This window comes from Haemaphysalis longicornis, unplaced genomic scaffold, assembly GCF_048455015.1.
Source record: "Haemaphysalis longicornis isolate Haplotype H1 unplaced genomic scaffold, Haemaphysalis longicornis Haplotype H1 scaffold_12, whole genome shotgun sequence".
In the NCBI taxonomy this organism is placed as follows: domain Eukaryota; kingdom Metazoa; phylum Arthropoda; class Arachnida; order Ixodida; family Ixodidae; genus Haemaphysalis; species Haemaphysalis longicornis.
Genome location: NW_027526225.1, coordinates 28217463 through 28245118, shown reverse-complemented (window position 1 = coordinate 28245118; position 27656 = coordinate 28217463). Strand labels below are relative to the sequence as shown.

General features: G+C 48.2%; 1 protein-coding gene across 1 annotated transcript; it reads left to right on the top strand.

The window, feature by feature from the left end:
* Positions 1 to 1066: 1066 nt before the first annotated feature.
* Positions 1067 to 23555, top strand: Orc1 (origin recognition complex subunit 1; the record flags this gene model as incomplete). Its single annotated transcript, XM_077693096.1, is given in 8 exon segments — positions 1067 to 1230; positions 3170 to 3271; positions 7258 to 7429; positions 8777 to 9034; positions 12312 to 12431; positions 14360 to 14538; positions 18949 to 19073; positions 21474 to 23555. Coding segments are annotated over 8 exon segments (1278 nt in total), but the record flags the coding sequence as incomplete, so codon positions are not given.
* Positions 23556 to 27656: the final 4101 nt, after the last annotated feature.

The window sequence follows — 27656 nt, the reverse complement described above, 5'->3', positions numbered from 1 at the left end:
TTGAATTCGCGCGTGTTTTGGTTATAGTGCGGTACCGCTTACAGTGCGGATTTTCGCGGCTCCCGCGACATACGTTATAAGCGGTCTACACTGTACTAATGAAGCGAAGAAAAAACGAGTCTTTAGATATGTTTGTACTGCAAGATATTTATTTCGCTGATTTTCCTGCTGTGGTCACGTCGTCTTGATATAAAATGTGACATCAACAAAAAGGTACCAGGATCAGTCAGGTTCCCCCTCTCCTATTGGAGCAGCAGTTGGATGCTGCCAATGTGGGGATCGAAGACGAACTCCTTGATCTGGTGGCACCTTGAGGATACGACTACTGCGACGTCTAAGATTAGAGAGTGCTTAATGTGTCTCCCCCTCTATTTACAACGTGTTTACATGAGGTTTTATAGACCTTCTTAACACAAACGATTCTGTTCAGCCCAGTCAGAGAACAGCATTTTCCCTCGGTAGACCGTTTGATTGGTTGCAGTCGAAAATTTCCACTCCGTATTTCCATCGGTCAATTACTATCTGTTACGAAAATTCATCTCTCAAGGCGATCATTTGTCACCCACGGTCATTGCATGGTCTTTGCCACTTCTCTTTGTGATCCGGAGGTCAATGTCGGCTTGCATGGATCCCCTATAATGCGGTAGCACTTTTCCAAGGTGCTGCAATGATCACGCCACCAGGAGATGCTTCGTGTTTCAGCGTCGCACACTGGCATTTTCGGAGACGCCGGGTCGGTTGTACAGGCCCCTCGCAACACGTGAGCAATCCACCAATGTGGGGCAATAGCCAGTGTAGTTCACCGATTAGTCACCGATTAACTTAACAACATGTGAGTTCGAGCTAGTTGGTAAACATAGTGCAAATTTAAAGCGCAAAAAATTTAGCAAATTAAGTTTCGCGTGCTCCCAATGTTCGCTCAATGTTCCCAGTTAAGCTGGTTGAGTGATGTAATACTAAAGCAGAAATTGTAATTGCCTGAGACAAAGATGCAGACGTTAGGTTCTCGTGGAAGGCCTCTAGTGAAACCACTGCAATTCTTCCCTTTCCGACCTGCTCCCATCAGAAGCCAGCCTCCGCGCAAACGCCACGTTCGTCTGCGAAGAAGCCGTCGTCCAGTGGCACGCCTAGAACCCCACGTCGTTCCACACTGAGCCTGACCCCATCGGTGCCCAAAAGAAGCCAGGCAGTTGCGGGACCAGAGACTCCACTCGATGTGGCCAAGTCACGGTGAGACTTCCCGCTCTCTTCGCTTGTCTCTGCTGCCGTAGTCTAACACTTATGTACGCTTCACCAGAACCTAACGAAGGTTTGAACTTGGGCTTGTTGGTTCCGCACATTTTAATTAAAACCAGCGCCTTTTAACTAGGACAAAGCAAAGAATTTGCGTGCTTGTGAATTCCTGTGAACACGGGCAGCGCTTCTGTTTGGAAATTTCGTTCTTTGTGCCCGTTTAAGCGCCGCTTTTCGTCAAAATATGCTTCACATGAGCACGTACCGTGCCTGTCCGATTGAAATGCACTGTTGTTGGTGGCAGTGGTTGTGCTTGCAGAAGGTACACTCGTGGGTGGAACCAGCGCGAACGAAACGAAAACAGAGTTAAGGATAGCATCCACGGCACAGGCAGTGAACTGTAGGCTGATTGCTGAACTAGAGAGAGAAAGCTCGAAACCGGGCGGCTAGGCTTGTCTCCGGATAGCTTTACATGAAGAATGGACTTGAGTGGGGACAGCTTTCCTCGCACTGAAAAAAAAATTTCGGTTGAAGCTCTTTCTTCGGATATTTAATGATGAAAGAGGAACTAACAAAGAACAGTATATTAAGGAACTTCATTACTGTTCTAAAGAACCTCATTACTGTTCCTGTAGAATGGACCATGTTTCCAAAGCGAGGGAGTTGCGTACCAGGACATACCTGTTCGTAAAATCCTCTTTTATTAGAGCCATTAAAAAGTGGAACAAGTTGTCTCAAGTGCACATGTGCTGTAAAAACGAAGATTTGTTTGCCAGGGCTGTAATCCTCTTGCTGTAGCGTGTGGGCTAACGTACGGGATAGCAGAGGACCCCGGCTAGCTTCGCTAGAGGACGCTATGCGCCGTACACTAGCCCCTGCGGAATCTGAAGACTCACGCACGGGTTCGGGTACTCACATGCGGTAGACAGGCTCCGGCAATCCAAAGTGAGGCTTTATTGCCTGGCAGATACAGGGCGTATACCAGAAAACACAACTATCGCTTGCGGGGAGACAGTGGCTCCGTTCGCTCGCTCAAGCCGCAGGACTCGGACCTCGATATCCGTCATCACGGCCGCGGGAGCAGGGGAGGCATCCCTTGCGACCAGTCAGGGTACAATCTCTCAGCAGAGTCCCCGCGGAACGCTCCCGTGGGCTGCTCGTCGGCTCAGGTGGAGGAAAGGGGGGTCTCCTCCGGCGATCAGGAAGAGGGCGGCGAGGGAGAAGGCGACGAACGGGTCCTCCTTCCCCCTCACCCTCCGCACACGTTCGCGGCGAGCCGGTTCGGCGCGTCGCGCGGGGTCATGCAGAGGACATGACTTACGTGACACGCCAGCTACCCAAAATGGTGGCTACCAGCTCGCCCAAAACCTGTGCGGACAAGGCATAGGGACACTAGGATCCCTACAAGCGTCTTTGGGCAATACGGGTAATCTCTGAATAGAGAATAGAAAAAGAAAGAACCCAAATCCTTTACAGTACGCATGTGTTGCATGTGATATCACGCACTGTGGCCATTGAGACACCTACTGTGAAACAGAACTGCACTTTGTTCGGTCAGTTTTCCAGTGTGAGAAGTACCTTTGATGTTGTCTTCTCAAGCTGCCTTGAACAATGTACAGGCGTGCACTGTCTTTCATTCACCCATTTGGCCAGTTTTGTCTCTGTCGTTACCTTTACTCGTTCTTTTATTGCTCCTCAAGCTCCACTTCTCGTGTACTTGCATACCCTTTCTTCTCTTTCAATCCCTCCTCTCCCGCATCCCGTGTGTAGGGTAGCCAACTGGACTTTTCCCTTATCAACCCGCTGCCTTTCCTGCACTGTCTTGTCGCTCCTTCCTTCCTACTCGGTCACTTGGGCGTAAGCTTGAACGGGGCTCAAAGCCTGTGGGGCAATGTGTGTAATCAGAACGTGCCCCTTATCTGCTGTGCGAATGCAGGCTGCACGTGTCGGCCGTGCCCACGTGCCTCCCGTGCCGAGAGCAGGAGTTCGCCGACATCTACTCCTTCGTGGAGGGGAAGCTGCAGGACGGCACCGGGGGGTGAGTGGCAGGACGGAAGGGAAACGGTTTGGGCGCGGTGAACACAGTACAGTAGAACCTCGCTCTTCCCTCGCTCTCACTTTGCGTGTTGAATGTGTATATATAGGTGGTATTCACTGAAAAGTTTAGCTGACGATTTATTCACTTGGCAACACTGAAAACCCCCATGACCGTGGCCACTGTGCCTGCGCATGCGCTTTGCGCCCACATCTCGAAGGAAAAAAAACACCAGCGTGCATCGTCTGGCACGTTTCAACCAGATTCTCGGTGATGTCATTCACAGATATATGTTAATCGCACTCACATTGTATGGTGGCGCTCTACTGCCCTCGAGCACCTGGCATCCGTTTTCTCGACCGTGGCGTCAACTGATATGAATAATATCAGTGACATTTTGTGGTGATGCTAAGATAGAATAGAGAAAAGTAATGGTTAGAAAGGTGTGGTTGGTCCTGCCACACACAACACGCCTCGAACACTGCTGGCTGGCGTCATGCTGCGTCCGGGACACGAGAAGCCTCGAAGGGAACGGGGAAGCGTGGAGGTGAGCGAGCTTGCTGTGACGAGGAGAGAAGTCTGCGGCGGTTCCAACCACTTCGGAGTTCGCTGGAATGGAGTGTGGCTGACAAACAGGTAGTGGGGAGCGGGAGCTGGCACTCGACGGGCCACACCGGCAGGGCGAAAGCCCAGCGGCACCCAAATATGGGGCGCTGGCCCGCGTGGACAACGCGCCGCTGGAACTAAGTCCCTCCGGGAGTGCCTTGTGGAAAAAACAACGCTACGCGATACCCACTGGCTCGTAACCCTATACGTGTGGCGGAACCACGCAAGAGCTGAGGGTGCATTTCGCCGCAGAGAGGAACACTTGTGGTGCATTGCTTAGAGCGAAAGGAATAAAGCCATGTTTCTCCACGGGGTACTGCTTTGGATCTCGGTGGGATGGGCTGATGCGTGTGCCACCGTGATGGAGTGGGCACACACCCCGTTGCTAAGGCGACATACACGGTTGCCGGCATGCCAGTGAATACAACCTATATGCACAGATTTGGAGTAAACCATTTTGTAGAAAGGTAGCACTGGTGCTGTCTCTGCCTTGGCCTTCGTCCTGTCAGTGCTTGAATTTGTTGAGTGACAAGAAGAGTGTTGTCGTACCGTACAAATCTTCCAGCCAAAACTCTCACAAGTTTTCTATTAGGGAGCAGCTCAACTGAAGATGAACATTCGTATTTGCTCCCTTAGACGGCTGATGACAGTGCACTGAATCGCGTAAATGTTCATTGAGGAATTTGATTTTATGATGAGTTGATTGGCAGTGTTTCGAGCTGGCCAGTACTCATCATTTTCAAAGATCCTTACAAGCCAGACTTAACTGCAGATTGTACAGTCGTTTTGTTAGAGTTGGTGGAAGGAGCAGTAGTCAATAATTCAGAGGGGTAAGGGAATCGAGCTACATGTTCATCTATTGCAGTCAAATGACGCGGATGGTTTTTATTTGCCAGGTTAAAGCCAGCCAACATCTTGACTGCAACCTGTGTGCGCTTGCATTTCGTCCCATTCCAATGTAATACAGTGTAGACCGCTTATAACGTATGTCGCGGGAGCCGCAAAAATCCGCACTATAAGCGGTACCGCACTATAACCAAAACGTGCGTGAATTCAACCAAATCGCCACCTACCAAATTTTTTATCACCCAAACGCATAGCGCCTAAAAACGAAGGAAGGGTCTTTATTTCATATTATTTTTAACATCAGCCGCTGCTGCCGGGTCTCACACATTGCAAAAGCGCGGTCTTACAAACAGCGAGTGCGGCTTTAACTTCCGTTGTGTTTGTGTTTTGAAAGACCATGGCTGTGTTTTTTGCGTCTATAAAGATGCCGCAGGACATGATAAGAAAGGCCAGCGGGATTTTTTATTTTTATCCCACCTTGTGTTCATGATGCCGAAGGCGGCTGCTTATCAGCGCAACGTACTGGTGGTGGAAATCTTCGCGCGGCTCGCTTGTTCGGGAAGAGCGGTGGCATATCTGCACAACGTTCTAAAGTGTAAACCGCGTGAACCGCGTAGAGCGATTTCTCGCAAAAACGTGCAGCGCACGCCGCACGCGCGGCGACGCCGGCGCGGATACAACTGACGTAATGTGTGCGGCTCGGTAAGAGGCGGCAACATGGCGTCGGCACTGGCTGTCAAGCGGTGCAGGCAGCTCCAGTGACCACTTCTAACCGCTCGCTGAAATGCCGTATAAGGCGCAAGCGAAGATGCTCATGCAAGAAAAGAGCTGATAATGTGACTGACCGCAAAGTGGAATATAAACTGCCATCCACGCTGCTTGTGAAAGCGCCCATCAAAAAATACCGCGGTGGTAAGCCTAAACTAAAGTCTCTTCATCTGATCGAGGGACTTTAGCCGCTTTAGCCTAAACACCTCTGGCGTGGCTAGCCGGCTCGGAGCGCTTCGAATCTCCCGCCATTAGGTGCGCGTCTTTCCATTGGTGCAAGTCGTCAGGCTCTTCCCACTGCCACGCGAAGAAGCCACCGCGAGCGCGGATTTGTAGACGCGGGCATGCAAAAAACGCACGCGCAACGCCGATGTGCACAATTCGTGTGCGAAAACGGTCCATGCGGTTCACGATTAATAGAAACAACTTGCCACGCGCGGACGGGGAGCCGGTCGCTATCTTCCGAGGTGCATCAAGCAAGGACAGTTGTGGTTATCACGTACGCGCGAGCTAAAGGGTGCCTATTTTTTTCTTCTGTGTCGAAGTTAGAGGAGAGCAAGGGGTGCGTGCTGCGTCAGATGGCCGATTTCATCATTTCTTTTTTTCTTTTGCTACCCTAAAACGATGCCCCAGCTGCGCCGGTCGATGAGCAGACCCGCCGAAAAACCGCACTATAAACGGTATTGTGCTTCGGCCAACCGCATCTTAAGCGGTATGCTTATGCATTGAGTTCTATGGGAGGCAAACCGGTGGTCACAAAAACCCGCGTTATATCCGGTCCCGCACTATAAGCGGTTACATTATAAATGGTCTACACTGTATGCCCATAAATGCGGAAAATACTAAGCATGTTCGAAAGGAAACGCAAAAACCATTTGCTTTGCAGCGATGTGCATCTCATTAATAAGTTCCTAAATCTTGGATCACAACGTGTTATTAATGCAGTTGTATGCTTGCTAGGACAGTTCCATTCTAACCATAATTTGCTGCAACTACAGTGGTCGTACACCACGAACGGGAAACATGCATGTGTCAGTGTGATGGCTCAAGAACTAAGCCCTGTGCTTGGATTGCTAGTTTGTCGCAAGACCTTGCTTTGAAAGCAGTGCTCAAGAAACAAACAAAAAGAATCCTGTTCACGACTGAGCACCACCTTACGGGGAGATGCGGCAACTAAAGCCAGCCTTGTTATTTATGCTTCGACTGTAATCAAACTTAATGCGCAAGTGCAGTTGACTATGGCAAAGCCAAAACAAGAAATCAGTTTGTAGCTATGTTGTATTACATTCGAGTAAGGAATTTGTCCTCATAATTAGTTCAGTCCTTAAATAAAGAAATAAAAGGCTTAAATTACTTCAAATTTTTGTGCTACTGTATCCAGGAAGGTGTATCATTATCAACATAGCTATTCATTTATTTCCGTTGCCTTAGTAATTATCAACAAAAATGGCTCAAAATTTATGACCTATTTAAGGACTAAAAACGTGAGCGTCCTGAAAATCTGTTTATCTATTTTAAATTTAGTTACAGTTGCAGGGCCAGGAAAAAGGTATAGCCAGTTACAGTTACAGAAGCCTAGATAGTTCTTTAATTAAGCGATGAACTATTAGTAGGACATACTCACAGCCTAAAAACTATACAAGGTAGCTACAAACTGATTTCTGTTTTGACTGTGTCATGGTCAACTGCACTTGATTAGATTTGGTGAAAAAGTACATAAGAATTGTTTTGTTTGCCACATCCCCCCTTAATAAGTAACCTTCGTGCAGGTGCATGTATATATCGGGCGTTCCGGGCACGGGAAAAACGGCCACAGTCCACGACGTCCTCCGAGTTTTACAAGAGTCCGTCGACGGGGGCTACACGCCCCCTTTCAAGTTCATCGAGGTAAACGGCATGAAGCTCACCACTCCGGCACAGTGCTACAGCCACATCTTGAGGGTGAGTGCCCAGAAATAGTCCCTAGAAATTTGGTCTGCCAGTTTTTTTTAGTAATTAAGTAGGCAATATTAGCGTCATCTGCTTGCAAGCCACTTTCAGCTGTGGCCATAACCAATCTGCGGTGAGCAGATGATCAGAGGCGTGCACCATACTGTTTAGTTTTAAAAATTTCTAAGCACAGTTGAACCCCTTTATAAGAGACACGTACCGGGCAGCAGTTTGTGTCTTATATGAGAGGTCTCTTATAAGCAGGGTACCATGTTTTCACTGACTGATCAACCCCTAGTTCAATGTGGGCGCTGTACAACTAAAATAAGCTCAAAAGAATGCTACAGTGTGTTGCAAAAGATCCATTCTAATTTACGTTTTGCCCCTGGAATTTATTAAATAGTTCTGAATCTTTGTTTGCTTCACGACTGTATTGAAACTGTTTTTTACAACAGCTTCTACAAGCTTTCTCTTCTTTCACTGTTTGCCAAAGATGAATTGTAGATGTCAAGTTTACAAGCCTGACGAATAGCCAGAGTGCATAGCTTCTTCCGCTGTGTGCTCTGGCTGTTCATCAGGCTTGCAGGCTCAACGTCTGCGATGCTTCTTAATTGGAAGCTACGAAATTTGGAGAGCTCCACTGCGCACTCCTGGTATTCTTAGCTTGCGCTGAAGCCCGCATGCCAGGTGGCGCACGTACGCATACGTTAAGCTTTAGCCACTTCGGTACGTTGCATTTCCATTGGCAGGTCTTCTCGTCATCGATTCGTAGCTGACTGAACCACTGTGTGTTTGCTGAAGTTATAATAGCTACTGCGCGTGGCTGTCATCCCCTTTGATTCCGTAATGGACGCAACTTCAGTTAGTGACTGGCGGCACCGCATCTAAAGTTAGAATGTCTCTCACAAGCGAGATTGTTGACCAGGATTCAAGGACAACCTGTCCTTTATAACCAACTATCTTCTACGACCTGTGTTTGCTATAAAAGAGGTCACTTTAATGGGGAAGATAGCGCGACCATCCATGTGGGTGAACAGTGTCTACTCATACCCGATTGTCTCTTACATCTATGCCTCTTGTAACGAGTTCCAACAATAAACCTGCTCAGACACGAAAAGGGGTTCAAGGAAAGAATGATGTCAGGAAAAGCTTTTAAAAACAACTGCATAGTCTTTACAAAAGCATCTCGGTAGTATAAAGAGCCAGTGCACTGAGAGGGCGCTGCAGTCGACCGGGGTGCTGGGTTGTCGAGGATTGCATCACCAAGAGGGCCCTGCCGAGTGCCTCGGCACTCTAGCCAAATTTTTAGGGGCTGTAGCGCGGCTGTGCAGCAGCGTGGTATTCTCCATTGTTCATCAGGCCTTGACTGGAGAGACGGCCACACCGGAGCAGGCGGCGGACTTGCTGGACCGGCGGTTTGGGCGTTCCGGCCCCCGCCGGGACCCGGTGGTGCTGCTGGTGGACGAGCTGGACCTGCTGTGGACGCGCAGACAGCAGGTGCTGTACAACCTGTTCGACTGGCCCACCCGGCCAAGCTCCCGCCTGGTCGTGCTCACCATCGCCAACACCATGGACCTGCCGGAGAGGCTCCTGGCACAGCGCGTCTCCAGCCGCCTGGTAGGGGCTTCTTCGGCCACGCTTTGGCCGCTTGCGCTCTCCGTCCCTGTTTAGTGACAGGCCACTGCTGTCGAGGCTACTCATTTGGTTCGGAAGCTAGTGCGAATGTGTTCCCCGAACTAATTTAGTCACTAAATACTGTTTGTGTTGAATGTCATTCAGTATTCTCATGTAGCACCAATCTAAAGGCATTCGCAGCTAATTAAAATTTGTCATTAAATTTGCCGTGTGACAGGGGTTTAAGGGGGGACGCGGCTTTCAACTTCGGAAAAATGACCAAAACATCGTTTTTTTGAAACCCGCATATTCGGCTTCTATGTTTCCTATTCTGTGCGTCTGCAAAGTTTTTACGCTGAAAAGCGTCGCAAAGTGGCATAAAAAAATACTTTTGTCAGGCGCGGTGACAAACTATCAGCGCAAAAGGGCGAAAAAACGGCAATTTTCGGAGCGCTCTATCTCCGCAACGGTGCCACCGGGCGCGGCCATTTTGATATGGTTAGATCGGCCGAGCGATCGTTTTTCCGGTTCCGCTCGTCTCTTTTATCTTCGTTCATTCACAAACGCACAAACGGCAGAAAAGAAACGACGCACAAACGAAGCTAGAAATAAATGCTGAAGCGCTATTGGTCCTCCGGTCGGGGCGCAGAACGTCGACCCTCCTGATTGGATGTCGCGGGCGCAACGCAAGATGGCGGCCGCCTGAGCTGCGTAGCGAGCGGATTGAGTTCATTTTCGCCGCTTCGCTCGGCCGAGTTTCTGTTCAATCTGTGGTATTCAACACGGACGTTATCGCGATGGGAATGCCAGAGATAACGAGCCAGATTACGGGAAGTTGTGTGGCTCGAAAGGCGGAGGTCATCGAACGCTTCGTGGTGCGCGTGACTCTACCGTCGCCAGACCCCGGAGGGTGACGCGGTGTGCGCGCTTGCGATAGCGGTTCGTGAAGTGAACTTTTAGTCGGATTTGCGATGTTTACACGCTTAGTTATTGCTGTGTTTTGACTGTGGGCTCGCTAGCCTTGAGAAAGAAACGGTCGACGCGTCAAACGCTGCGGCGCGCACGGCATAGCCGACGCGCATTGGAGCATCACATGACTGGGCAACCGGTTACGATTGAACGCCAGTAGTTGTAATTAATGCCTGCGACGTTAGTTTTAATCTTAAAAGCGACCTGACCAGCCATATCAGGTATAATCAAAGCTCGATATGTCGCGGTAAGCGTGCGCTGCGATGCGCGCGAGCCATATCGCCTTTCTTGCGCAATGTTTCCCGTGCACTTGTAATTTTCATGCAAACAGGTTTGAGTTAGTAATATAGGAATAAAATATGCTCTCTGCGTTAAAAATGTACGTTACTGTGGCAGCATTTAACAGTGATTTTTTTAGGGAAATTATTGATACCATTGCTCAGGGCATACTGGCTGTGCTGCGAGAAATATTGGATGCCTTGAATGTCAAAAGTAGTAAAAAAAAATATGCTCTTGCATTGAAGTTGGGAGTTATGCAGAATACTCTACCAAGCTTCAAAGTAGCTCATTTTCAACCTTGTGGTATGCAAACTTTTGGCAATGAACACCTGCACTATGAGTACTAAGTTGCTGTGCCAGGCAAGATAAAACATAAAAAAAGCCAAAAATGTTCAAATTTAAGTAAAAAAAATGCTTAACTTGTTGCCATGGTGACAACACTGCAAAAGGAGGTTGTCCAGTGCGATACAGCCAACCAACTAACCTACTTTGCATTGAAAGCCCATTGAAACCCATCTCCCCTCCGTTTGGTTTGCAAAGGGGGGTATGTACTCTTCACGGAGGAGCTGAAAATGATGTTTTCTGGAAAGAGAAAGGCTGAAAAGGCACTCCAATTTCAAGGCAAGGCCTTCCAGAAGCCCCATGTTCAAAAGGACATGAAAGGCTACAACCGTGACGACTTTTGATATGTGAAACCTATGTTGCAACTTCGGAAGCCGTTTTCTCAAAACATTTTTTTTTTGCCACCTGTGTCGCTTGTCCCAGGGATTTCTTCGTGACTGCTGGGTCTATTTTGATTCCGTTTCTTGCATTACATTCCTTGATGAACTGTTCAGGTCGTGACACTTTTAGTTTTCCAGATTTGTTTTTTGTGATTTTTTTATTCAAATAATCGTTCACAGTTGACATGCCTGTTGCACATTAACCTCTAAAAAAATGAAAACTAAAAAAACATTGTGTTGTAAAAAAAAAATTCTAAAACTGTCACGACCTCGTCCATTCATTTGAGAATGCAAAGCACTTCGAACAAGTTTTCTATCGTGTGTTATAAGCCGCTCAAGCTCGGTACAAGCGGAACAGAAAGAAAATTTCATACATAAAAAAGTTATCAAAATATTAACTTCAAATTTTTATGGTGTTATCACAGAAGCATTTCCAGTTGCTGTGCCAATTTTCATCAAAATCCACAAAGAAATAAAAAAGTTGATTTTGAAAGCCACGTCCCCCCTTAAGTCAACACAGCATTGATGTCTGCTTGGGCAGTGATAACCCACAACTTGCTACAGCTCAATCACAGTGGCAGCATCAGTGCCCATCACTGCATTTAGAAAGGAAAAGAATAGGAGAACCACTGGATTATGCATTGTAGATTGTCAGTGCTGCCAAGCTTTTTTCTTCTTCCGAGTGCAAGTGCGGTTGTTGGGGTCCTGAGAGTCCAAACGTTACAGGCTCAGTTGTTGCAGTTTAGCCTACCTGCAGCCTTCAACTATCAAACCCGCACAACATCACCGTTCTTGTAGACTAACCCCCATTTTTGTACAAACTGAGGAACATAAACACTCATTCCCCCTAAGAACCGTAACAGAGTGGAATTCTCTTCCCATCCACATATTTCTGTGGTGTGTCACATTGCTTTTTAAAGGGCTTGCCATTTTCTCAGTTCATGTTTGTAATGCCTGCCTTCTGTACCAGACCTCACCTTTAGTGTGCCTTTCTTTTTTTCTTCATTTCTTGTGCTGCCTTCATGCATTATTTTTTACTTTTTTCTTTCTTGCGTCGTTAGCAAGGATCACACAACATTGTATCTTCTTCTATCCCACTCCTGCTTAAGCCTCAGAAGGGGCCTGCAATATATTGTAAATAGAATCAAAATCAAAATAAATCAAAAATACTCAGTCACCGTAATTTGACAGAATTCATCATGAACAAACCGTGCTTGCGTCTCCGCTCCTGCGTTTTTCTTCTTTTTATTTTGGATTTGTTCAACCGAGCATCTTTTTTTCCCTCCTTGCCCCGTTCTTGCCCACTGCAGGGCCTGACGCGGATGACCTTTCACCCCTACAATCACAAGCAGCTGCAGGAGATCGTGCTCTCCCGCATGCAGGGCCTGGACGCCTTTGACCCCGATGCTGTGCAACTCGTCGCCCGAAAGGTCGGGGGTCAATGTCCTCTTCCCTCTCCCCCACGTAATAACAACTTTACTGGCATCACATAACGCATACATGATGCTGAGATCTGAATCTGAGATTTGAGATCTGAGATTTAAATACAAGGAGAAAAAAACAATACATTCAGATTTTACGGTGCATCGTGTTACAAACTTCGGAAATAGCAAACCACATGCGCCGAAACTTCATACCACACATATAACATTCTCAACAAAATTACCGCATTTACAGAGCTAAGTGCGCACAAAGGTTTCACTCAAAGCGACAGTTTCATTGTAACAACCGTTGTACAGGCACAGGTCTGTATAACTGTATCCCCAATCTTTTCTCCCAACTCTCCGCAAACCTGAGTGATCTAAGTACACTATCATTTTGCTTACGTGATGTCATGAAATTATTTGAATTGAATTATAACAGTGACGGTCATAACGATCGCCTGGGGTGCTGCAAATTGAACAAGAATGCTGGTACCACACCCCATGAGACAGAATGGGGCAAAGCATCGAAATAATGTCTGGGATAGCAGTCTGCGTGCACCAATCAATGTGAACTTGAGCAAATGAAGCAACTAAACTAATGCAAATAGAAATTGACAGAGACTGCAATAACGTGAAAAGACGTCTTAGTTCGTACGAGTTGATAGTCGTAAATCTTGTGCGCACTATGCAGGGACAAAAACAAAAAGGAGCCGCAAAGACTAGCACAGTTTACTAACAACTGAATCATATTTCTAACACACCACATGTACGTGGTAACTCGCACCACCTGGCGGTGCTAAGCAGATGAACTTTTATGTACACCCACAAGAGGTCGCGACTACAGCATTAATAAAAAGTAGAGTGCGTGAACTGTCGGCTCAAAGGCAGCTCCGGCGGCCTTTGTGTCGTCACTGCCGCTCACTAGGTTTGCAAGATGGTCACCACAATGTAATACCCTCAAGAACAATCCTTTGACAACAGCGCGTGAGCAGAAGTGTGCACGTTTCATTGGAGCATAAAAAAGACGTGACAACCCGACAATCACAATTAACTATCTCGCACTGTTGAGCAGCTGAATTCCCTTGTCACACCAAGCAACACGTGCGTGGCTTGTGCATGCTCCCTTTATTCTAGCCTCGTGTCATGCCCCAAAAATCTCCCTGGGGGTTTGATTAAGGTGACAGAATGGTACAGTTGTTGGCCAAACGGGAGCGTGCACAATGTGCACTACTGCCAGATCGTGGGGGCATGGCATGGCTGCCTTGTCGCGCAGTGGATGGTTTCAGGGCAGATGCCAACAGCACAACCAAATGCCCACTGTGCAAAATGACGACAGAATAGATGCATGACAAGGCGCACATCATGTGCCCCTGTCATTTTCCGCAGTGAATGTTGAAGTGCTACTGCAAACCGTGTGTTCTGTTTTGTTTACTGATGTGTTTGTTGCCAGCACCTGGCTGCACCCGGCTGTGTTGCTGTGTTCTAAGCGAAGCGTGTGTATCCTTCTCTTTCTTTTCTATGCCACACAGGCTGTCTTATCTGACAGGGAGAGTGTATCGCCCTGTCGTCACTAGAACAGAATGTTCGTCTTTGGCTGCCAGTGTTTTTGGCTTAATTTGGTGGTTCCAGAAAGAATTACGAGGAAAGATAAATGCTCGTAGGGCAAATGCTCATTTCGTTCGCCGACGTTCTACTCTGCACTTCACTTTGTTGACCGCATCTTTGCCGTTTGTGTTTACTTCTTGTGTGTTGTGGAGGACAAGTTTGCTACAACAAACCCTGTTTACTGGAAGAGCACTGCATTGTTCCTGGCTGTGTGACAGTGTAACTTAGCAGCTTAGCCAAACCTACACTAACTAAGGATACCAGGGATAGTTCCAAAGGTAGCTTTGACTGTTAAAACCTGGACTGACGGGTTCCGATTCCTTTGCCAGGTGGCGGCTGTGTCGGGAGATGCACGCCGCGCTCTGGACGTCTGCCGGCGCGCTGCTGAGATCGCAGAGCTGTCACTGCAAGGGAGCCCCAAGAAGACGTCGCGGCATGTCGTGGGCATGGCGCACGTTGACCGTGCCATACAGGAGATGTTCTCGTCGCCCAAGATCCTAGCCATGCGGTCAGTCGCTTTACCCACCCCACTTGTAACCCGCTAAAGTGGACGTTGGTGCATTGGGGAATTGCATTGGTTCCCCCAAATTGGCCATACCGTATGGAAAGGGGTCTCGCCCTTGCCTGCCTTTTTTTTTTTCACCTCAGCCCCCACTCTTGTCAAGTGGTTGCAGGAACTGGTTCTGTTGCAGTCGACAGTCATTTGTGCTGCTTTCGAATGCAAGATGACTGAATGGGAGGGCTAAAGACCACTTCCTATCCGTTTGTTTATTATTGTTAAAGGGTCCAAAACATGCCCCAAAGGAGCTGAAATCCTACATCTGTAGTGTATCATTGCTTTCTACACAAGATCAATCTATCAATTAAGGTTTTTATTGTAGCGTAGATAAATACATTCGCATGGTGCTGTACAGTTGGGTCCCAAGAAATCAAGAGTGGGTTATAAAGGGGATGTGTAAATATGTTTCACTTTCTTTTCTTGTTCTTTGCTTTCTCTCTTTAGGTGCTTTCACAATGGTAAGAAAAAGTGGATAGCCTAGTGCTGAAGATACAGTCTATGCCCGTTACAATGGACCCTCTTAATTCGGAAAATAACGTCCACTGTATCCGAGGTATTCAGTATTCGACCGGGGGGAAGGGAGGGGGAGCGTATATGAGCGCAAAAGTGGGTAGTTTGATCGGCACTTGGAAAAGGCCTAGCACATGCGATCAAGTGTGTAAAGACGCATGATAAGCTCGGAAAATAAAGCAAGAATATAGCAAGGAGCAATTATTAACCAGCTCTAAAAATCAGTCGTGGCCATCAAAATTAGCTAGGCTTTTTTAAATCCCTTCGTGACGAGGCAGGTTTACCCGAAACCATTCGTCAAGCAAATCGGATCACTGCCTTTAGTCTGGTCATTGAAACAGCCGATACGAAATCATCTGATGGACAGCTGTGAAGTCGAAAGTTAGATCTGACTGCACACGGCCACCGGCAGATTGCATACAATAGGTGGGAACCAACCCCACTACTTGAGGCGTTTCTTACCTTTTTCACCGAACGGAACGGGAAAAAGACCTAACTTTACTGAACCCAAGTTCTTTATTACATAAAAAAAACTGTGACGAGGGCAGGCTCGACTCCGGGTGCACCACTTTGCGTATTCAATAATGCTGTTGTTCATCTCACCAGAGTCACGTTTATGGGCAGTGGCTTTGTTCTTGACAGCCGAGAGGACCGTCTGCTTAGATAGGCCTGTACTTCTGGCGATTTTGGCCTGTTTTGCGTCACGTTCGACAGCGTTAATTATGCTTAGTTTATCCGACAGTGAAATCAGCTACCCTGCCGTTCATGTCGCTAGTCGCACAAAAAAAAAAAAAAAAAAGGCCACTGGCACTGGCTTTGCTGCGCCAACGACCCAGCTGCTAACTATGTTGCCAGACATGACAGCTTTCTTGCCAAACTAAACAAAGAAAAAGCATATCGGGTGCCGGCCCCGCAGAAGTCAGTTGTAAACATTCAATCGAAATAATTTTCGCCTTATATTTGGTCTGTTGTAGCCGAGTCCGTAATGAGCAGAGTGGACTGAAACCAACAGAAATGGTCTGTTGTAACCGTACGTCCGTTGTTGCCGGGATCCGCTGTAACGAGTGTAAACTGTAATGGCAAACTAGCTTTTAAGGCCTACCCATTAGCCAATGCGAAGGACATCGCCCGCATTTTTAACACAACTCAACAGACACCTTTTCCACGAAATTGTCTCAATATTCGCAACTTCATAATTTGACTCATTTGGAACTCCTGAAAACCTTATGGAAACAAATTTGGACCATAAGCAAATGCACTGCAGTTTTGCTACCGGCAAACAATAAAGCAGCTTTTCCTTTTGTGACCAGACAGCATTGCATAGCATAGCATTCGACACAGTACGGATATCAGCTCGACACTGTTCTGTTGATTGAATGCAACTGAAAGAGCCAAAGGGTGCTTTGACAAAGTGAAAAAGTTCCACAAGGGCACTGAAACAATTCATCAGCACGGAACCAGTTCTATACGAGCGCGCCTACTGCATTCGAGCTCTACGAGTATGCTTTCTTTGTGCGCCGGCCTCAACTAGCCTCAAACACTGCAGACGCTGCCGAAACGAAAAATAAAGACAAAAACGTGATAAAAAACCCATAAGCGCAGTTGTGGGAAGGAATTGGGCAGGAGTGTGTGAGGAAGCTCATTCCCCTCACCAATAGAGAGTCTCCTCATAGAATTGTAAGCAGCCGACCTGTGTACTGTGATCAGCTTTTATTAGTGAACTGGCGGAGTAGAAACATCTTCGGATGTATTCCAGTACGTTTCAGTAAACAGACGTTCATAGCTGTTATGGGGGGGCTGCGAATACAATAAACACACAACTGCTTCGTTTCAACTGTATTTTGAGGCATTTGTAATGGGGTTTTATCAGAGATTAGTGTACGTTTTTATTTCTATGGGGAAGCTGATGTCGCTTCCACTGCCAGGTGGCGCCACACTTCCCCTCGGAACAGATTTGCGGAGGTTTGGTTTTCTGACTGAAGAGAAATGCCCGAAGAGAAAGGCTTGGTGATCTCAATGATGAAGTTTTTTTGGGGAAAACCCATGAGATTTTCGGCAGCCACACCAGGTTATGCCTTTACCGTTTCCTTTTCGTGTCTTTGTGGATAAAAACAGTATGAGCTCTTTAAATTTTTTTCCCCTCTCTTCCTGCTTCTCACCAGCTGCTCCCTGTGTTAACGCTGGCAAACACCAAATGCTCAAAGCATCCACAAAAACAACTACCATATTTACTCTTATCTAACGCGCCCCCGATAGTAACGTGCACCGTTTTTCGTAATCCGGATAAGAAAAAACGCTATGTCCTCGATTGTTACGCGCACTAGACTTTAATTGTTTAACGCAAAAGTGCAACCTTTTCTCACTTGGAACAAGTGAGGTTTATTCCAAAGGTGGCACAAAATGAAATGTGGCGGTTATTGCCGGCAGGATAGTCACCACGACGACAGTCCGAGGCAGCGCCGCCCCGGGAGATATGCCGTTACGGGCCTCTGAGGCGCTCGCTGCTGCTGCACGTACCGTATAAACCGGAATATAGGTAGAGTTTTTTTCCAAAAAAATCCGCACAAAAGTCACTCCTCGTCTTATATAGCGGTCATTGGCAGAATGTAAATCGTTGTCTGGCAACAATGTGCAAGTGTAGTCCGTCGCCAATCGCCATTCGTGTCGGACTGCTCTCTCGCTCTATCAGGCCTTTATTTGATTTCGCTTTTCTCTAGTTTTTCGTCTTTTACTCGTCTATTACGCGTGCGTGCGTACATTTCTGTACGTCTCTGTTCCGAGATGAGTGGCGGCAGTCGACGCCAGTTCACCGCGGCGTTTAAGCTGACGGCGATTAAGTCACCGAGCAGAATGGGAATATGGCGGCGTAACGCCAGTTAGGCATTTCAGAGAAAAGTGTGCGGTACTGGCGGAGCCAGAAAGCTAAGCTGTGCGCGTGCAACCCCGAAACCGATCGTTCTGTGGACGTCAAGCGGTGCACCCCGAGTTGGAGAACAAAGTGGCGGACTTCGTCTGGGAACTTCGCTCACGATCGCTCCGGAGGCCATGCGCGGACCGGCTCCGCGAACTGTACAATGAGTGGATAGCCGGCGACAACAAAAAGACCTATACGGGCCGGTTGCTACCGTGTCAAGCTGGGTGTCCATCTCTGGGCAGTCGCTGCCTGACGACATGGTTACACGAGCGTTCAGGAAGTGCTCCATCAGCAACGCGCCTGATGGCATGGAAGATGACAGTGCGAAGCAGTCATCCTCGGACGACTCTGAGAGCCCGGACGAGTGACTTCGGCAGGCATAGTGAGTGGCAGTGACAGACGGGCGTCGAAAATAAATATAGACATTGTGAGTGCGCTTCTGTGCCAAATTATTTTTTTTGTCAACTTTTCCCACGTCAAGGTAGGGGGTTGACCTATATACCGGGTCGACCTATAATCCGGTTTGTATGGTACTCCACCAGCGCGTCTTCTATTTGGGGATATCGCCCCTCTTTGGTCCGCTGAATCCTTGCCGTGTCGCCTTGCTTGCGCAAATTTTCTCTTTCAGTTCGCGTCAGTCCCGTGCGCGAGTGTCCGGAACACTGAACAAGACTATGCAGACAACAAAGGCAAAGATGCGCCGACTACGAAGTGCTGGCTTTGCGTTCGGTAGTCAAGCGGCCATCTTTGAATGTCGATGGCGACATGGCGCTGCAGTTTTGAGTCGTACTCGATTGTAACGCGCACGTGATTTTGGAACCTATTTTTCCGGAAAAAAAGGTGCGCGTTAGATTCGAGTAAATACGGTATCTTGGCGAGTTGGCCTGGTGAGCTTCTTGTCACTGTGTCCCCAATGCCCGTCTGTCTGTCTGCAGATGCCTGTCGCAGCAGGAGCAGATCTTCCTTCGAGCAGTGGTGGCGGAATTCCACCGGACAGGTGTCGAGGAGACCACCTTCGCCAAGGTCTACAGCCAGCACATCGTCCTCTGCCGGCTGGAAGGTAGCCGTTCTGTGCTTTCATCGAAGTACACTAAAGCCTCGATACTGTGAACTTCAGCACAGTGAAATCCCCAATATAACAATGTCTTAGTGACATTATGCCCATTGGAAGCCATGTGTCATTAATCTCGATATAGCAAAGTAAGTGTTGCTGTAATTTTGATGAAATGAAGTCCGTAAGGGAGAATTGAAGAAAATTCACCCGGAAGGACAATTTCTCAGCGACATGGATGGCTACGGCAAAAGCATCGCCGATGTGAGCAGCTTTAGTAACCAACACCGGCGGCCTCCTTCGCCTCTACGCCGCGACGCAATTTATTTTCCCGCTCAATGTTGCAAACCGTGAGCACAGCTTAGCTGAGTTTGTCAGGTTTTGTGCGTGGTTTGGGTGAAATCGATAGCACTGAGAGCACAAAGCGTTTGCTGCGTGCATGCCGACCATGATGCATTGCGCCACGGCGTCATGGCAATTGTCGCTGCTCACCAGAATGGAAGTCGCGGCGAGAACAAGGTTGCACATGCTAGGAACAAGATGGTAGGGTGGAGGAAAGCTGTGCTGGTAGCGAAAGCGGTGATCGAAAAGCAGTGAGCAATGGTACACCTAGAGTTCCCTCCGTGAACTTTCTCCGCTGCGAGCATTTGGCTCTCCCAAATGCTTTGGAACTGCAGTGTTTGAGAGTAAGAGCGAGTGCACCCGAAGAACGCAAGTGTGGAGGACAGCGAAGGGTATCCATTTGCTGCCCATGAACTTGGTTATGGTGGCGAATACGATCAGGTCAGCCTTGAAGAAGCATGGAGGTGCCTGGGAAGTGACAGGGTCAATTTGGAGGACTTCTTTCACTCCGACTCTTGTGTCGTTGCTAGTGACGAAGTGACGGACAACTCCATGGGGCGAGACGTGTTTGGGAACTCACAGTGAGCTGAGCGTGTAGCCCCGAGCGACCTCGAAGTGCTCGTTACGCAAGGTCAACTGGTCTGCAGGTGGGCCCTTGAACGCAGTCAGAGGCTGCCTCTGGCAACGAAACACGCGCAAAATGGAGGTCTGGTAAAATAAAGGACGTTCCGAGTGAATCCACTCAACTGGAGCGTACATTGGTGGTGTTTCTGCATGCCTGGTGCAGAATTTCAATTCAAGGAAATTTCAGCGTGATAAAGTGCTGCTTTTACGACTTCACTGCATTGAGGCTTAACTGTGCCATGGCAGCAAGCAATATGTTCCAACGCTACCCAGCTTTCCTTTTCCTCTTTTTTTTTTTTTTTTTTTTTTTTGGTAGACGGCGCTGAATGTTGGTATTGAGTTGACTTGCAGAACTCTTAACTTGTGCCAAACGTGCATTACTCAACCTTAAGGAGAAATTTTGTTTTAAAAAGAGAGATGGAGTAAAAAGCAAGAAAAGAACTTAATAGATGAGTTGATGCATCAGCAGTTAACATGTGTAGTTAATAGGTCAAGATTGCCTACAACCTACAGACTAGACCGCAGATTTGCGACAGGTTCATCTCAGACAGAAGGTTCTCCACCTAGAAACAAGGGTATTGCCAATCGCTTGGTGAAAGTGTCAGTATCGCCTCCAGAAATTTGGCTAATCTGCCGTCCGGGCGCTAGCTTTGCATTACAGCGGTGTGTCGTCGCAGTGATAAAAATGCACGAAAAACAGCGCACCAGTCGGCAGCTCCAATGCCTTCTCAGCACACTCGCCATGTTTGCCATGCAGGCGAAACGTAAATTGCTCTTCTGATAACTTTTTTGTTTTAGAATTACTTATTCGCTTACTTTTTCAAACTGCCTGCCTTAATAGAATTTATTCGTGAATTAAAGTTAGCGTCATCTGTTTGCGCGGCGCTTTTAGCTGTGGTCGTGTCTGCACTCTGCAATGACCAGACAATCAGAAGCGCCAACAGTACTTTTCAGTTTTAAAGTTCCTGAAAATCTTAATGAGCCACAAAACAAATAACGATGTCACGAAAGCCTACCAAAAAACGTAAGTTTTCAGAAAAATTAGCATAAAAAGGCCAGTACACTAAGAGGGCGCTGCAATCGCCTGGTGTACTGCCTGCCCAAGGTGGTCATCGCAAAAGGACCCTGCCGAGGACCCCACACGGCACACTAGCCAAATTTCCAGGGACTATATCGTTGGCTTGCTGAAACTGGTCTCTGTTAGAAGCGAAGCTTCGTTTTGTCAGACGCCTCTTCACTCCTGACAGTGAATGCCACTAGTTTGCTTTATGGCATTTTTCCAGTCACCTGAAATCAGAAGCAGGCGATACACTCGAGTATCTTGGCGCCGTCAATTCGCTGGTGCAGATCAAACGTGACCACTGCTTCCCTGCGAGTTGTCGAAGCCCCCGAAATGTCGTGCAACTCTAATTGCTCTCTGTTGCTTCTTTTCTGACAACTCAGGTGCGAAACCTCCGACCTTCTCCGAGGTGTCAAGCATCAGCGCACGCCTCTCCAGCTGTCGCCTTCTCCTGTCCGAACTCGGCTCCAACGACCTCTTCCACAAGATTCAGCTCAATGTCAGCGTCGACGACGTCAACTATGCACTCAAAGACTTGTAGATCCTCGCCCACATCTGTTTTGTTGCGCTGTTTCACTCGCGGATGGTTGTTTTAGTTGCGTGCGTGTGTCACGTTACCAGCTACAGCGCAACCTGCTGCCGTATCACTGGGAAGTCAACGTTTTTTACGACTTTTACTGCCATGACAACCAATTTTTCCGGTTCGGCCGTGTTTGTTGATAACGTTTACTGTTGTCTTTGACGTTTGTACTAGCTTGTTGCAGAGAAGTTGACCCGACACACTGGCATTACAGTGCTTTTCTGTGATGAATGTCGGCTCCAGTCGAAGGAGTACGTTTTGTGTGACAAGTTTGTGTAATCATTGTAGTTGTTCGTCGTGTCAAGCCAAATCTCCGACGTCGTACCCAATCTTGGCTGCTGTATTGTTCCGCACTCTCTGGACGCACTAATTCTGCAGCTACAGACATCGAAAATACTTTTTTCTGAAGTGAGATTGGTTGGAGAGAGGTGTTTGCTGTTGAGAGGCAGTTTGTACGAAGGTGTTTGTACACCAAATGCACTGGATACGTTTAGAAAATAGTAGGGCCACACTTCTGCCGGCCATCCCAACAGTCATTCCTTGCCTCGTGCAACCATTTGCACTGGTCAATGTTTTTTAGCACTGCCTTGCATTTGTAAGGTTTGTTAGATTGTTGTGTTTGAGTTTTTTAATGTTTTTATGCTTTTACTGTGCCGTGACAGACGACCACTTTCCGTCCGGTCGTGCCGTTTTTTTTAATGTTTGCTGTTCGAACATTTGTCGTAGCAGACAATGGTGTTTTGTACTACTAGCTTATAATAGAGAAGTTGACCTAACACAGTGCCGTTAGAGTGCTTTTCTGTGATGAAAGTGGGCGCCAAGTTTGACTTTTATTTGTTACTGCTACACTGAGAATTGATATGAAAGGGGGAGCGCTATCTGGCAAGGGCAACCTTTTCCCCCACTTTGTGCAGATGTTTTTGTCCCGAGCATGTTCTGTGCAGTGTGTGTTGTTCTGGACTTGTTCATCATTTTTGGTGGGAGCACAGCTTGCCGACAGGCGTTTTTAGAGGTGTTTTGTGTATAGCACACCCGTCTTTCAGAGCCTGGTGCTTATACACTGTTGTAGGCAACTTTGATATGTTGCCATATTTAATGTGGGCATAACTAGTCCGACATAAGTCCCATTTTTAAGACTTCCTTTCCCCCCCCCCCCCAAACACCTAATGCTTGTGCTTTAAGCAGTACGGCAAGTGAACTTGAATTTACCCCCCCAAATGCAGCAGCCACAGGCGTTTTTAAGGACTTGCATTGCTTGGAACCTAGCCAGCCTTAAGAATACTTGATTTAGATGCATTTCAAGGTGTTCAGAAACAGTTCCTTCGAACTGAAAAAATTCTACAAATTTCTGTCGGGAACTCTTTTTACAATGTGCCTTTTTTGCACTCATTGAAAAGTTTGTACGGACTTTTGCATAAACGTCTTGCACTTTTACAAAACGTGGCTCGAATGGTCACTGACAACTTGCAGATGTTTTATTTTTGCACCACAAGAGGTAGTGTAACACTCCACAAAAATACAGGTACAGGAAAGTGAAACTGAGGTTATCAAAAATAGTTTACATTTCAATACAAACTTTTTTTTTTATAAGACACCACCACCTTTGTGTCACAAAGACAAAAATAACACAGTTCTCACGCGTACAGTTTTGCTGACGATGGCATTTAAATAATAAAGATGCAGTTGGCAATGGTAACAGAGACCGTGCTTTGAAACGCAGTGCAGAAACTGACAGTAAAAAGAATGACAAGCACAAGACGTAACACGACTCAATTTTCTGTTTTGATCTGCAACAATGGGGCTATTATTGTGGTATTGCTGCGAGATTGCACGATTATTTGTAAACCAGAGAGTCAAAACGCAACACACAGTTGCTATCTCACCATGACACTAGCGACATCTTTTTTTTTTCTTTGCATAAAAAAAACAGCACCGTAAGTAATCTAACTGCTTCTGAGTTCAAGCGAAAATGGGTCGTTTGATTAACGCAGCATAAAATTGAAAAAGTAATGAACGTGCTGTACATAATAAATTACACAGTAGAGTGAGTATCATGTACACGTTTCACAAATGTGACACTCTGGAAAAGAAAAAAATTGCATTTTTCTCGTTTGAAGAGGCATTCTTTAAGAGCCACAAAACTACCTTTACTAAATGCATACAAAAGGAATGAGTCTACCTCAACTGTTCAAAAAACTTGCCCTGAAAAAGCCTCTGCTAGCTGTGTTTGTAGTATTCTGCGTTGGAACACTGCAAAACAAGCTCTTCATTCAAGAATTTTACGTTTAACTGTATTTGTATTGGCTTCGCAAACACGTCGATGTTTTGCGAGTGCAACAAATTATTGCCACTTATGAATCTACAAGGGGTGTATCACAGTGGTTCATTGTGCAAAGCCGACGTTTTAGTCCGCGGAATGTCACTACTGCACGACCGGAGCCGTACATGGCTAAGGCCGATGTCACTACAGACTGCTTTACCCAGTACTTATCCATCAGTAATTGCAGAACTAACCACTTAACAAGGTTTGTGACACTGTGGTGCTAACAAGTGGTGTGTGCAGGCTCTGCCGCTACTACACTGCTCTTCAAAAATTCAACTTCGCTAATGCACGCGACACAAACCTCGAGATAATTTTCTCTCTCACTTATTGAGCTGCTGATGTTGCACAACAACGTAAAGGCACTTGGTGAAGGGTTGCACGAGCTTCTCATGGCTTTATGAGGTGGCAGCCAAGTAAATCGCGCATGAGGCTTAAGAGAGGGGAAACAGAACACGCAGAAGCTTACGACGTTCGATGAAACTAGAACGCACAAACTGCAGCGATAAAACACAGGTCATTTAACGGGCAACCTACATTTTAAGTGACGGATTTGCTCGCAGCTACGTCAGTGGATCAGATGGAAGACATCCGTAATGGATTGGATTGAATTGGATCATTGAAGGAGTAAGCCTAGTCATCAAGTTTTTAACGAAACTTGGTAGGTGTTACAACGTGCCTACCATGTGACGCTTGTCGAGGGATTCTCAATGCAGTTGCAAAAACTTGAGGCTACAAATAGAAGGGCAGCAAGCGCGCCTGCAAAACAACTATCCTGTTTGGAGATACCCGTAAATCAACTAGCCACCACGTTTCACTCAAGGCGGAAAATAAATAAAGAAAATTCCAGAGCTAATGGATTACCAAAACAGAGTTCACTTCACAGTTGTTGAATGAAAACAAAACAACTCCTCTCACATGCCAATGCGACACAGGCAAGAGGACAACACATTCACACGCACACAACTTGGAAAAGAGAAAACAAACAAAAAATCACACAAAAGTGCTCCCCTGTGCAAAGTTGAGGAATGCAGCTTTTGTCGCTCGTTTCTAATAGACCCACGAGCTCACTGTGACCGGCATTTTGATCTGAGATTCTGAAAGTGGTCCCTTTTGAACGTGGAGAGTTTTGTGACCGCGGAGGTTGACTGCACCTGGATTGTCGGCTTAAGTATTAGCCAACATGCCTCGATGATAAGCAGACATGGCCCAAATGAATGTTCTTTCATGGAGAATGGCCCAAGAGAGAGAAATGTTGAGCTGCCAGCTGTGGTGACACGGTGATTTAAAAAATATTCCCCGTCCTTGATACGACGACTCTTAAAATAACCGTCCAGACCGCTGCCGACTAAAGAGGATCAACATCACGAGTTGGAAACGCCGCCAACGCCCAAGAATGAACAACAAACGGCACACGGCAGCCACAAACTACTGATAAACTACCAGAAAGCACCAAGAGGGCCTTGCTGGGCAATGGTGGCATACGGATTGTCTCGGCTTCTGGGCAGCGGCTCAATCAGCGTTGCGAGTTGGAAGAACACTCCTGAGAATGGCCACAAACTACAGAGCAACAGGCAACTTCCCGAAAGAGCCTCACTGGACAACGGAGGCGAACAGGGCCATCCGGATTGCCTCGGCTTCCGGGCATCGCTCTCTGGCCGGGTCGCAGCCGGGGTGCGGCTGGGGCAGCGCGTGCCTCGAAGCCTCGCCCAGCCATCCGCTGTGGATGCCGTCCCCCCACTCCTCGCACATGTTGTGCAGGGTGCTGCAGGCAGCCACGATGCTCGGCATCAGGTCCACGCCGCTGCCGTTGTGGCGGAGCAGGAAGGGGAAGCGAGCCTCCAGGTGGCGGAACGCAACCTCGCCCACAGACAGGACTTCGCAGAGGGCCCGGTTGAAGTGCAGCTGCCACTCGTCCGGATTCAAGTACGGTGTCACAATCCACTTGCGCAGCGGGTAGCCCGTTCCGGCCGCCAGCACGCGGTGCGTCCTCCCTGCGGCTGCCGAACGGCCGTCCGGTTCTTCTTCGTGCCGGACGAACAGCGTGCCCTCCTCGCCCTTCTTCCACAGACTGGAGCTGCGCAGTACCTGGGCCACCTGGGTGCTGCCGGGCCAGCCGATGTTGAGGTCCCAGAAGCGCCGGTCTGCCCCGACGACGGCCTGCACGATGACCGAGTGCCAGCCCTCGGGATTGGTGTACTCGCCGGCGTCGTCGTCCGCGGGCGGCTGGATGGGCGTGTGCGCGAAGCACAGGGCCCCGGCGCACTGCGGCAGCCCGGCCCGCTCGCGGAACTGGTCCGTGATGTCGTCCAGGTCTTCGTCGAAGGGAACCTGCGCAGAAAGGTGAGCAGTCGTAGTTTTGGCGCTGCGCTTGGGCAGGCCTGCCGTGGAGTCGGTGACCTGCCTTGCCGTAGGTGGTATTCACTGAAATATTTTGCTGTCAATTTCTTCGCTAGGCAACACTGGAAACTGTCACAGACATGGCCGATGCGCTACCGACATGGCGCGGCTTGGGCCGAACACGCCGAAGAAAAAAAAAACACCAGAGCGCGTCGTCTGCCCTGTTTCAACATGATTCTCAACGGCGGTGTCAACAGAGATGCTATTAACCGCACTCACATTGGACTCGAGGCAATACTTTGCGTTCGTTGAGGTAGAGTTTGTTAACGTGCAACGCAGTCATGTGCCTAGCACGGACACGTACCGCCATCCCGCGGAACCCGACGTAACGAGTGGCGGTGCACCGACACGGTTGCCTGCATGCGCTCCTCACCATTGAATACAAGCAATAAACAGGAGCAGCAAATATGAGAAGGGCTCAGCATACTGAGAAATAACACAGCCCTCTGCCAGTTGTGCTATACTGCTGGTTGGAAAGTCATGAGGCTTACATGGAACAAAAAAAAAACGCGAAAAAACACAAGGACAGAGATGGGACGACAAGGACTGCGCTAGTTCTCATTGTCAGCACAGTCTTCGTTGTCCTGTCTCTCTACTTTGCGGGTTTGTTTTTTTTTTTATGTGTACGAACAGCCCAGTTTTCCACATCAATTGGTTTACATGGACCAAGGCTACAGTATTTCGTTGCCAGCATAATCCGTGCATTCTCACCTGCACAAAGCGGGGCATGAGGACTTTGACGACCGCTGAGCAGAACTCCCTGACAATGGCCCCGACGGTGTCCCCCGACACGGCGAAGGCCCTCAGCAGCGCCGGGTCGTCCCAGACCTTGCCGAGGCGCCACAGGGCGATGGCGACGCGCTGCTCGAATGGCGGGTGCCCCTTGGCGGCGCCTTCGGCCGTCATGAAGGGCTTCAGCTCCGTCAGCAGGAACTGGTAGAGGTCCTTCCCGACCCGGAAGGTATTGAGCCACGCCTCGTTGAGCCACAGTCCCGGCGTGAGCAGGCGGTCGCTGTCGTCGACCGCCGTCGAGTCGTCGTCCTCGTCGTCGTCGAGCCCGTCGGCGAGGTCGTTCGACGACGAGACGTGGTTGTTCGTCGCGCAGACCTCGCGACCCAGCCCCGCCTGGAAGGCAGTTTTCAGGATGCTCATCAAGAAATGGATTCTGGACTGGCGCCGCTGGACGCGGCGCAGGAGCAGTGCGTTCTGGACCATGTAGACGGAAGGCGACGCACGCTGGTCCAAGAGCATCCTTCGGCGACGCTT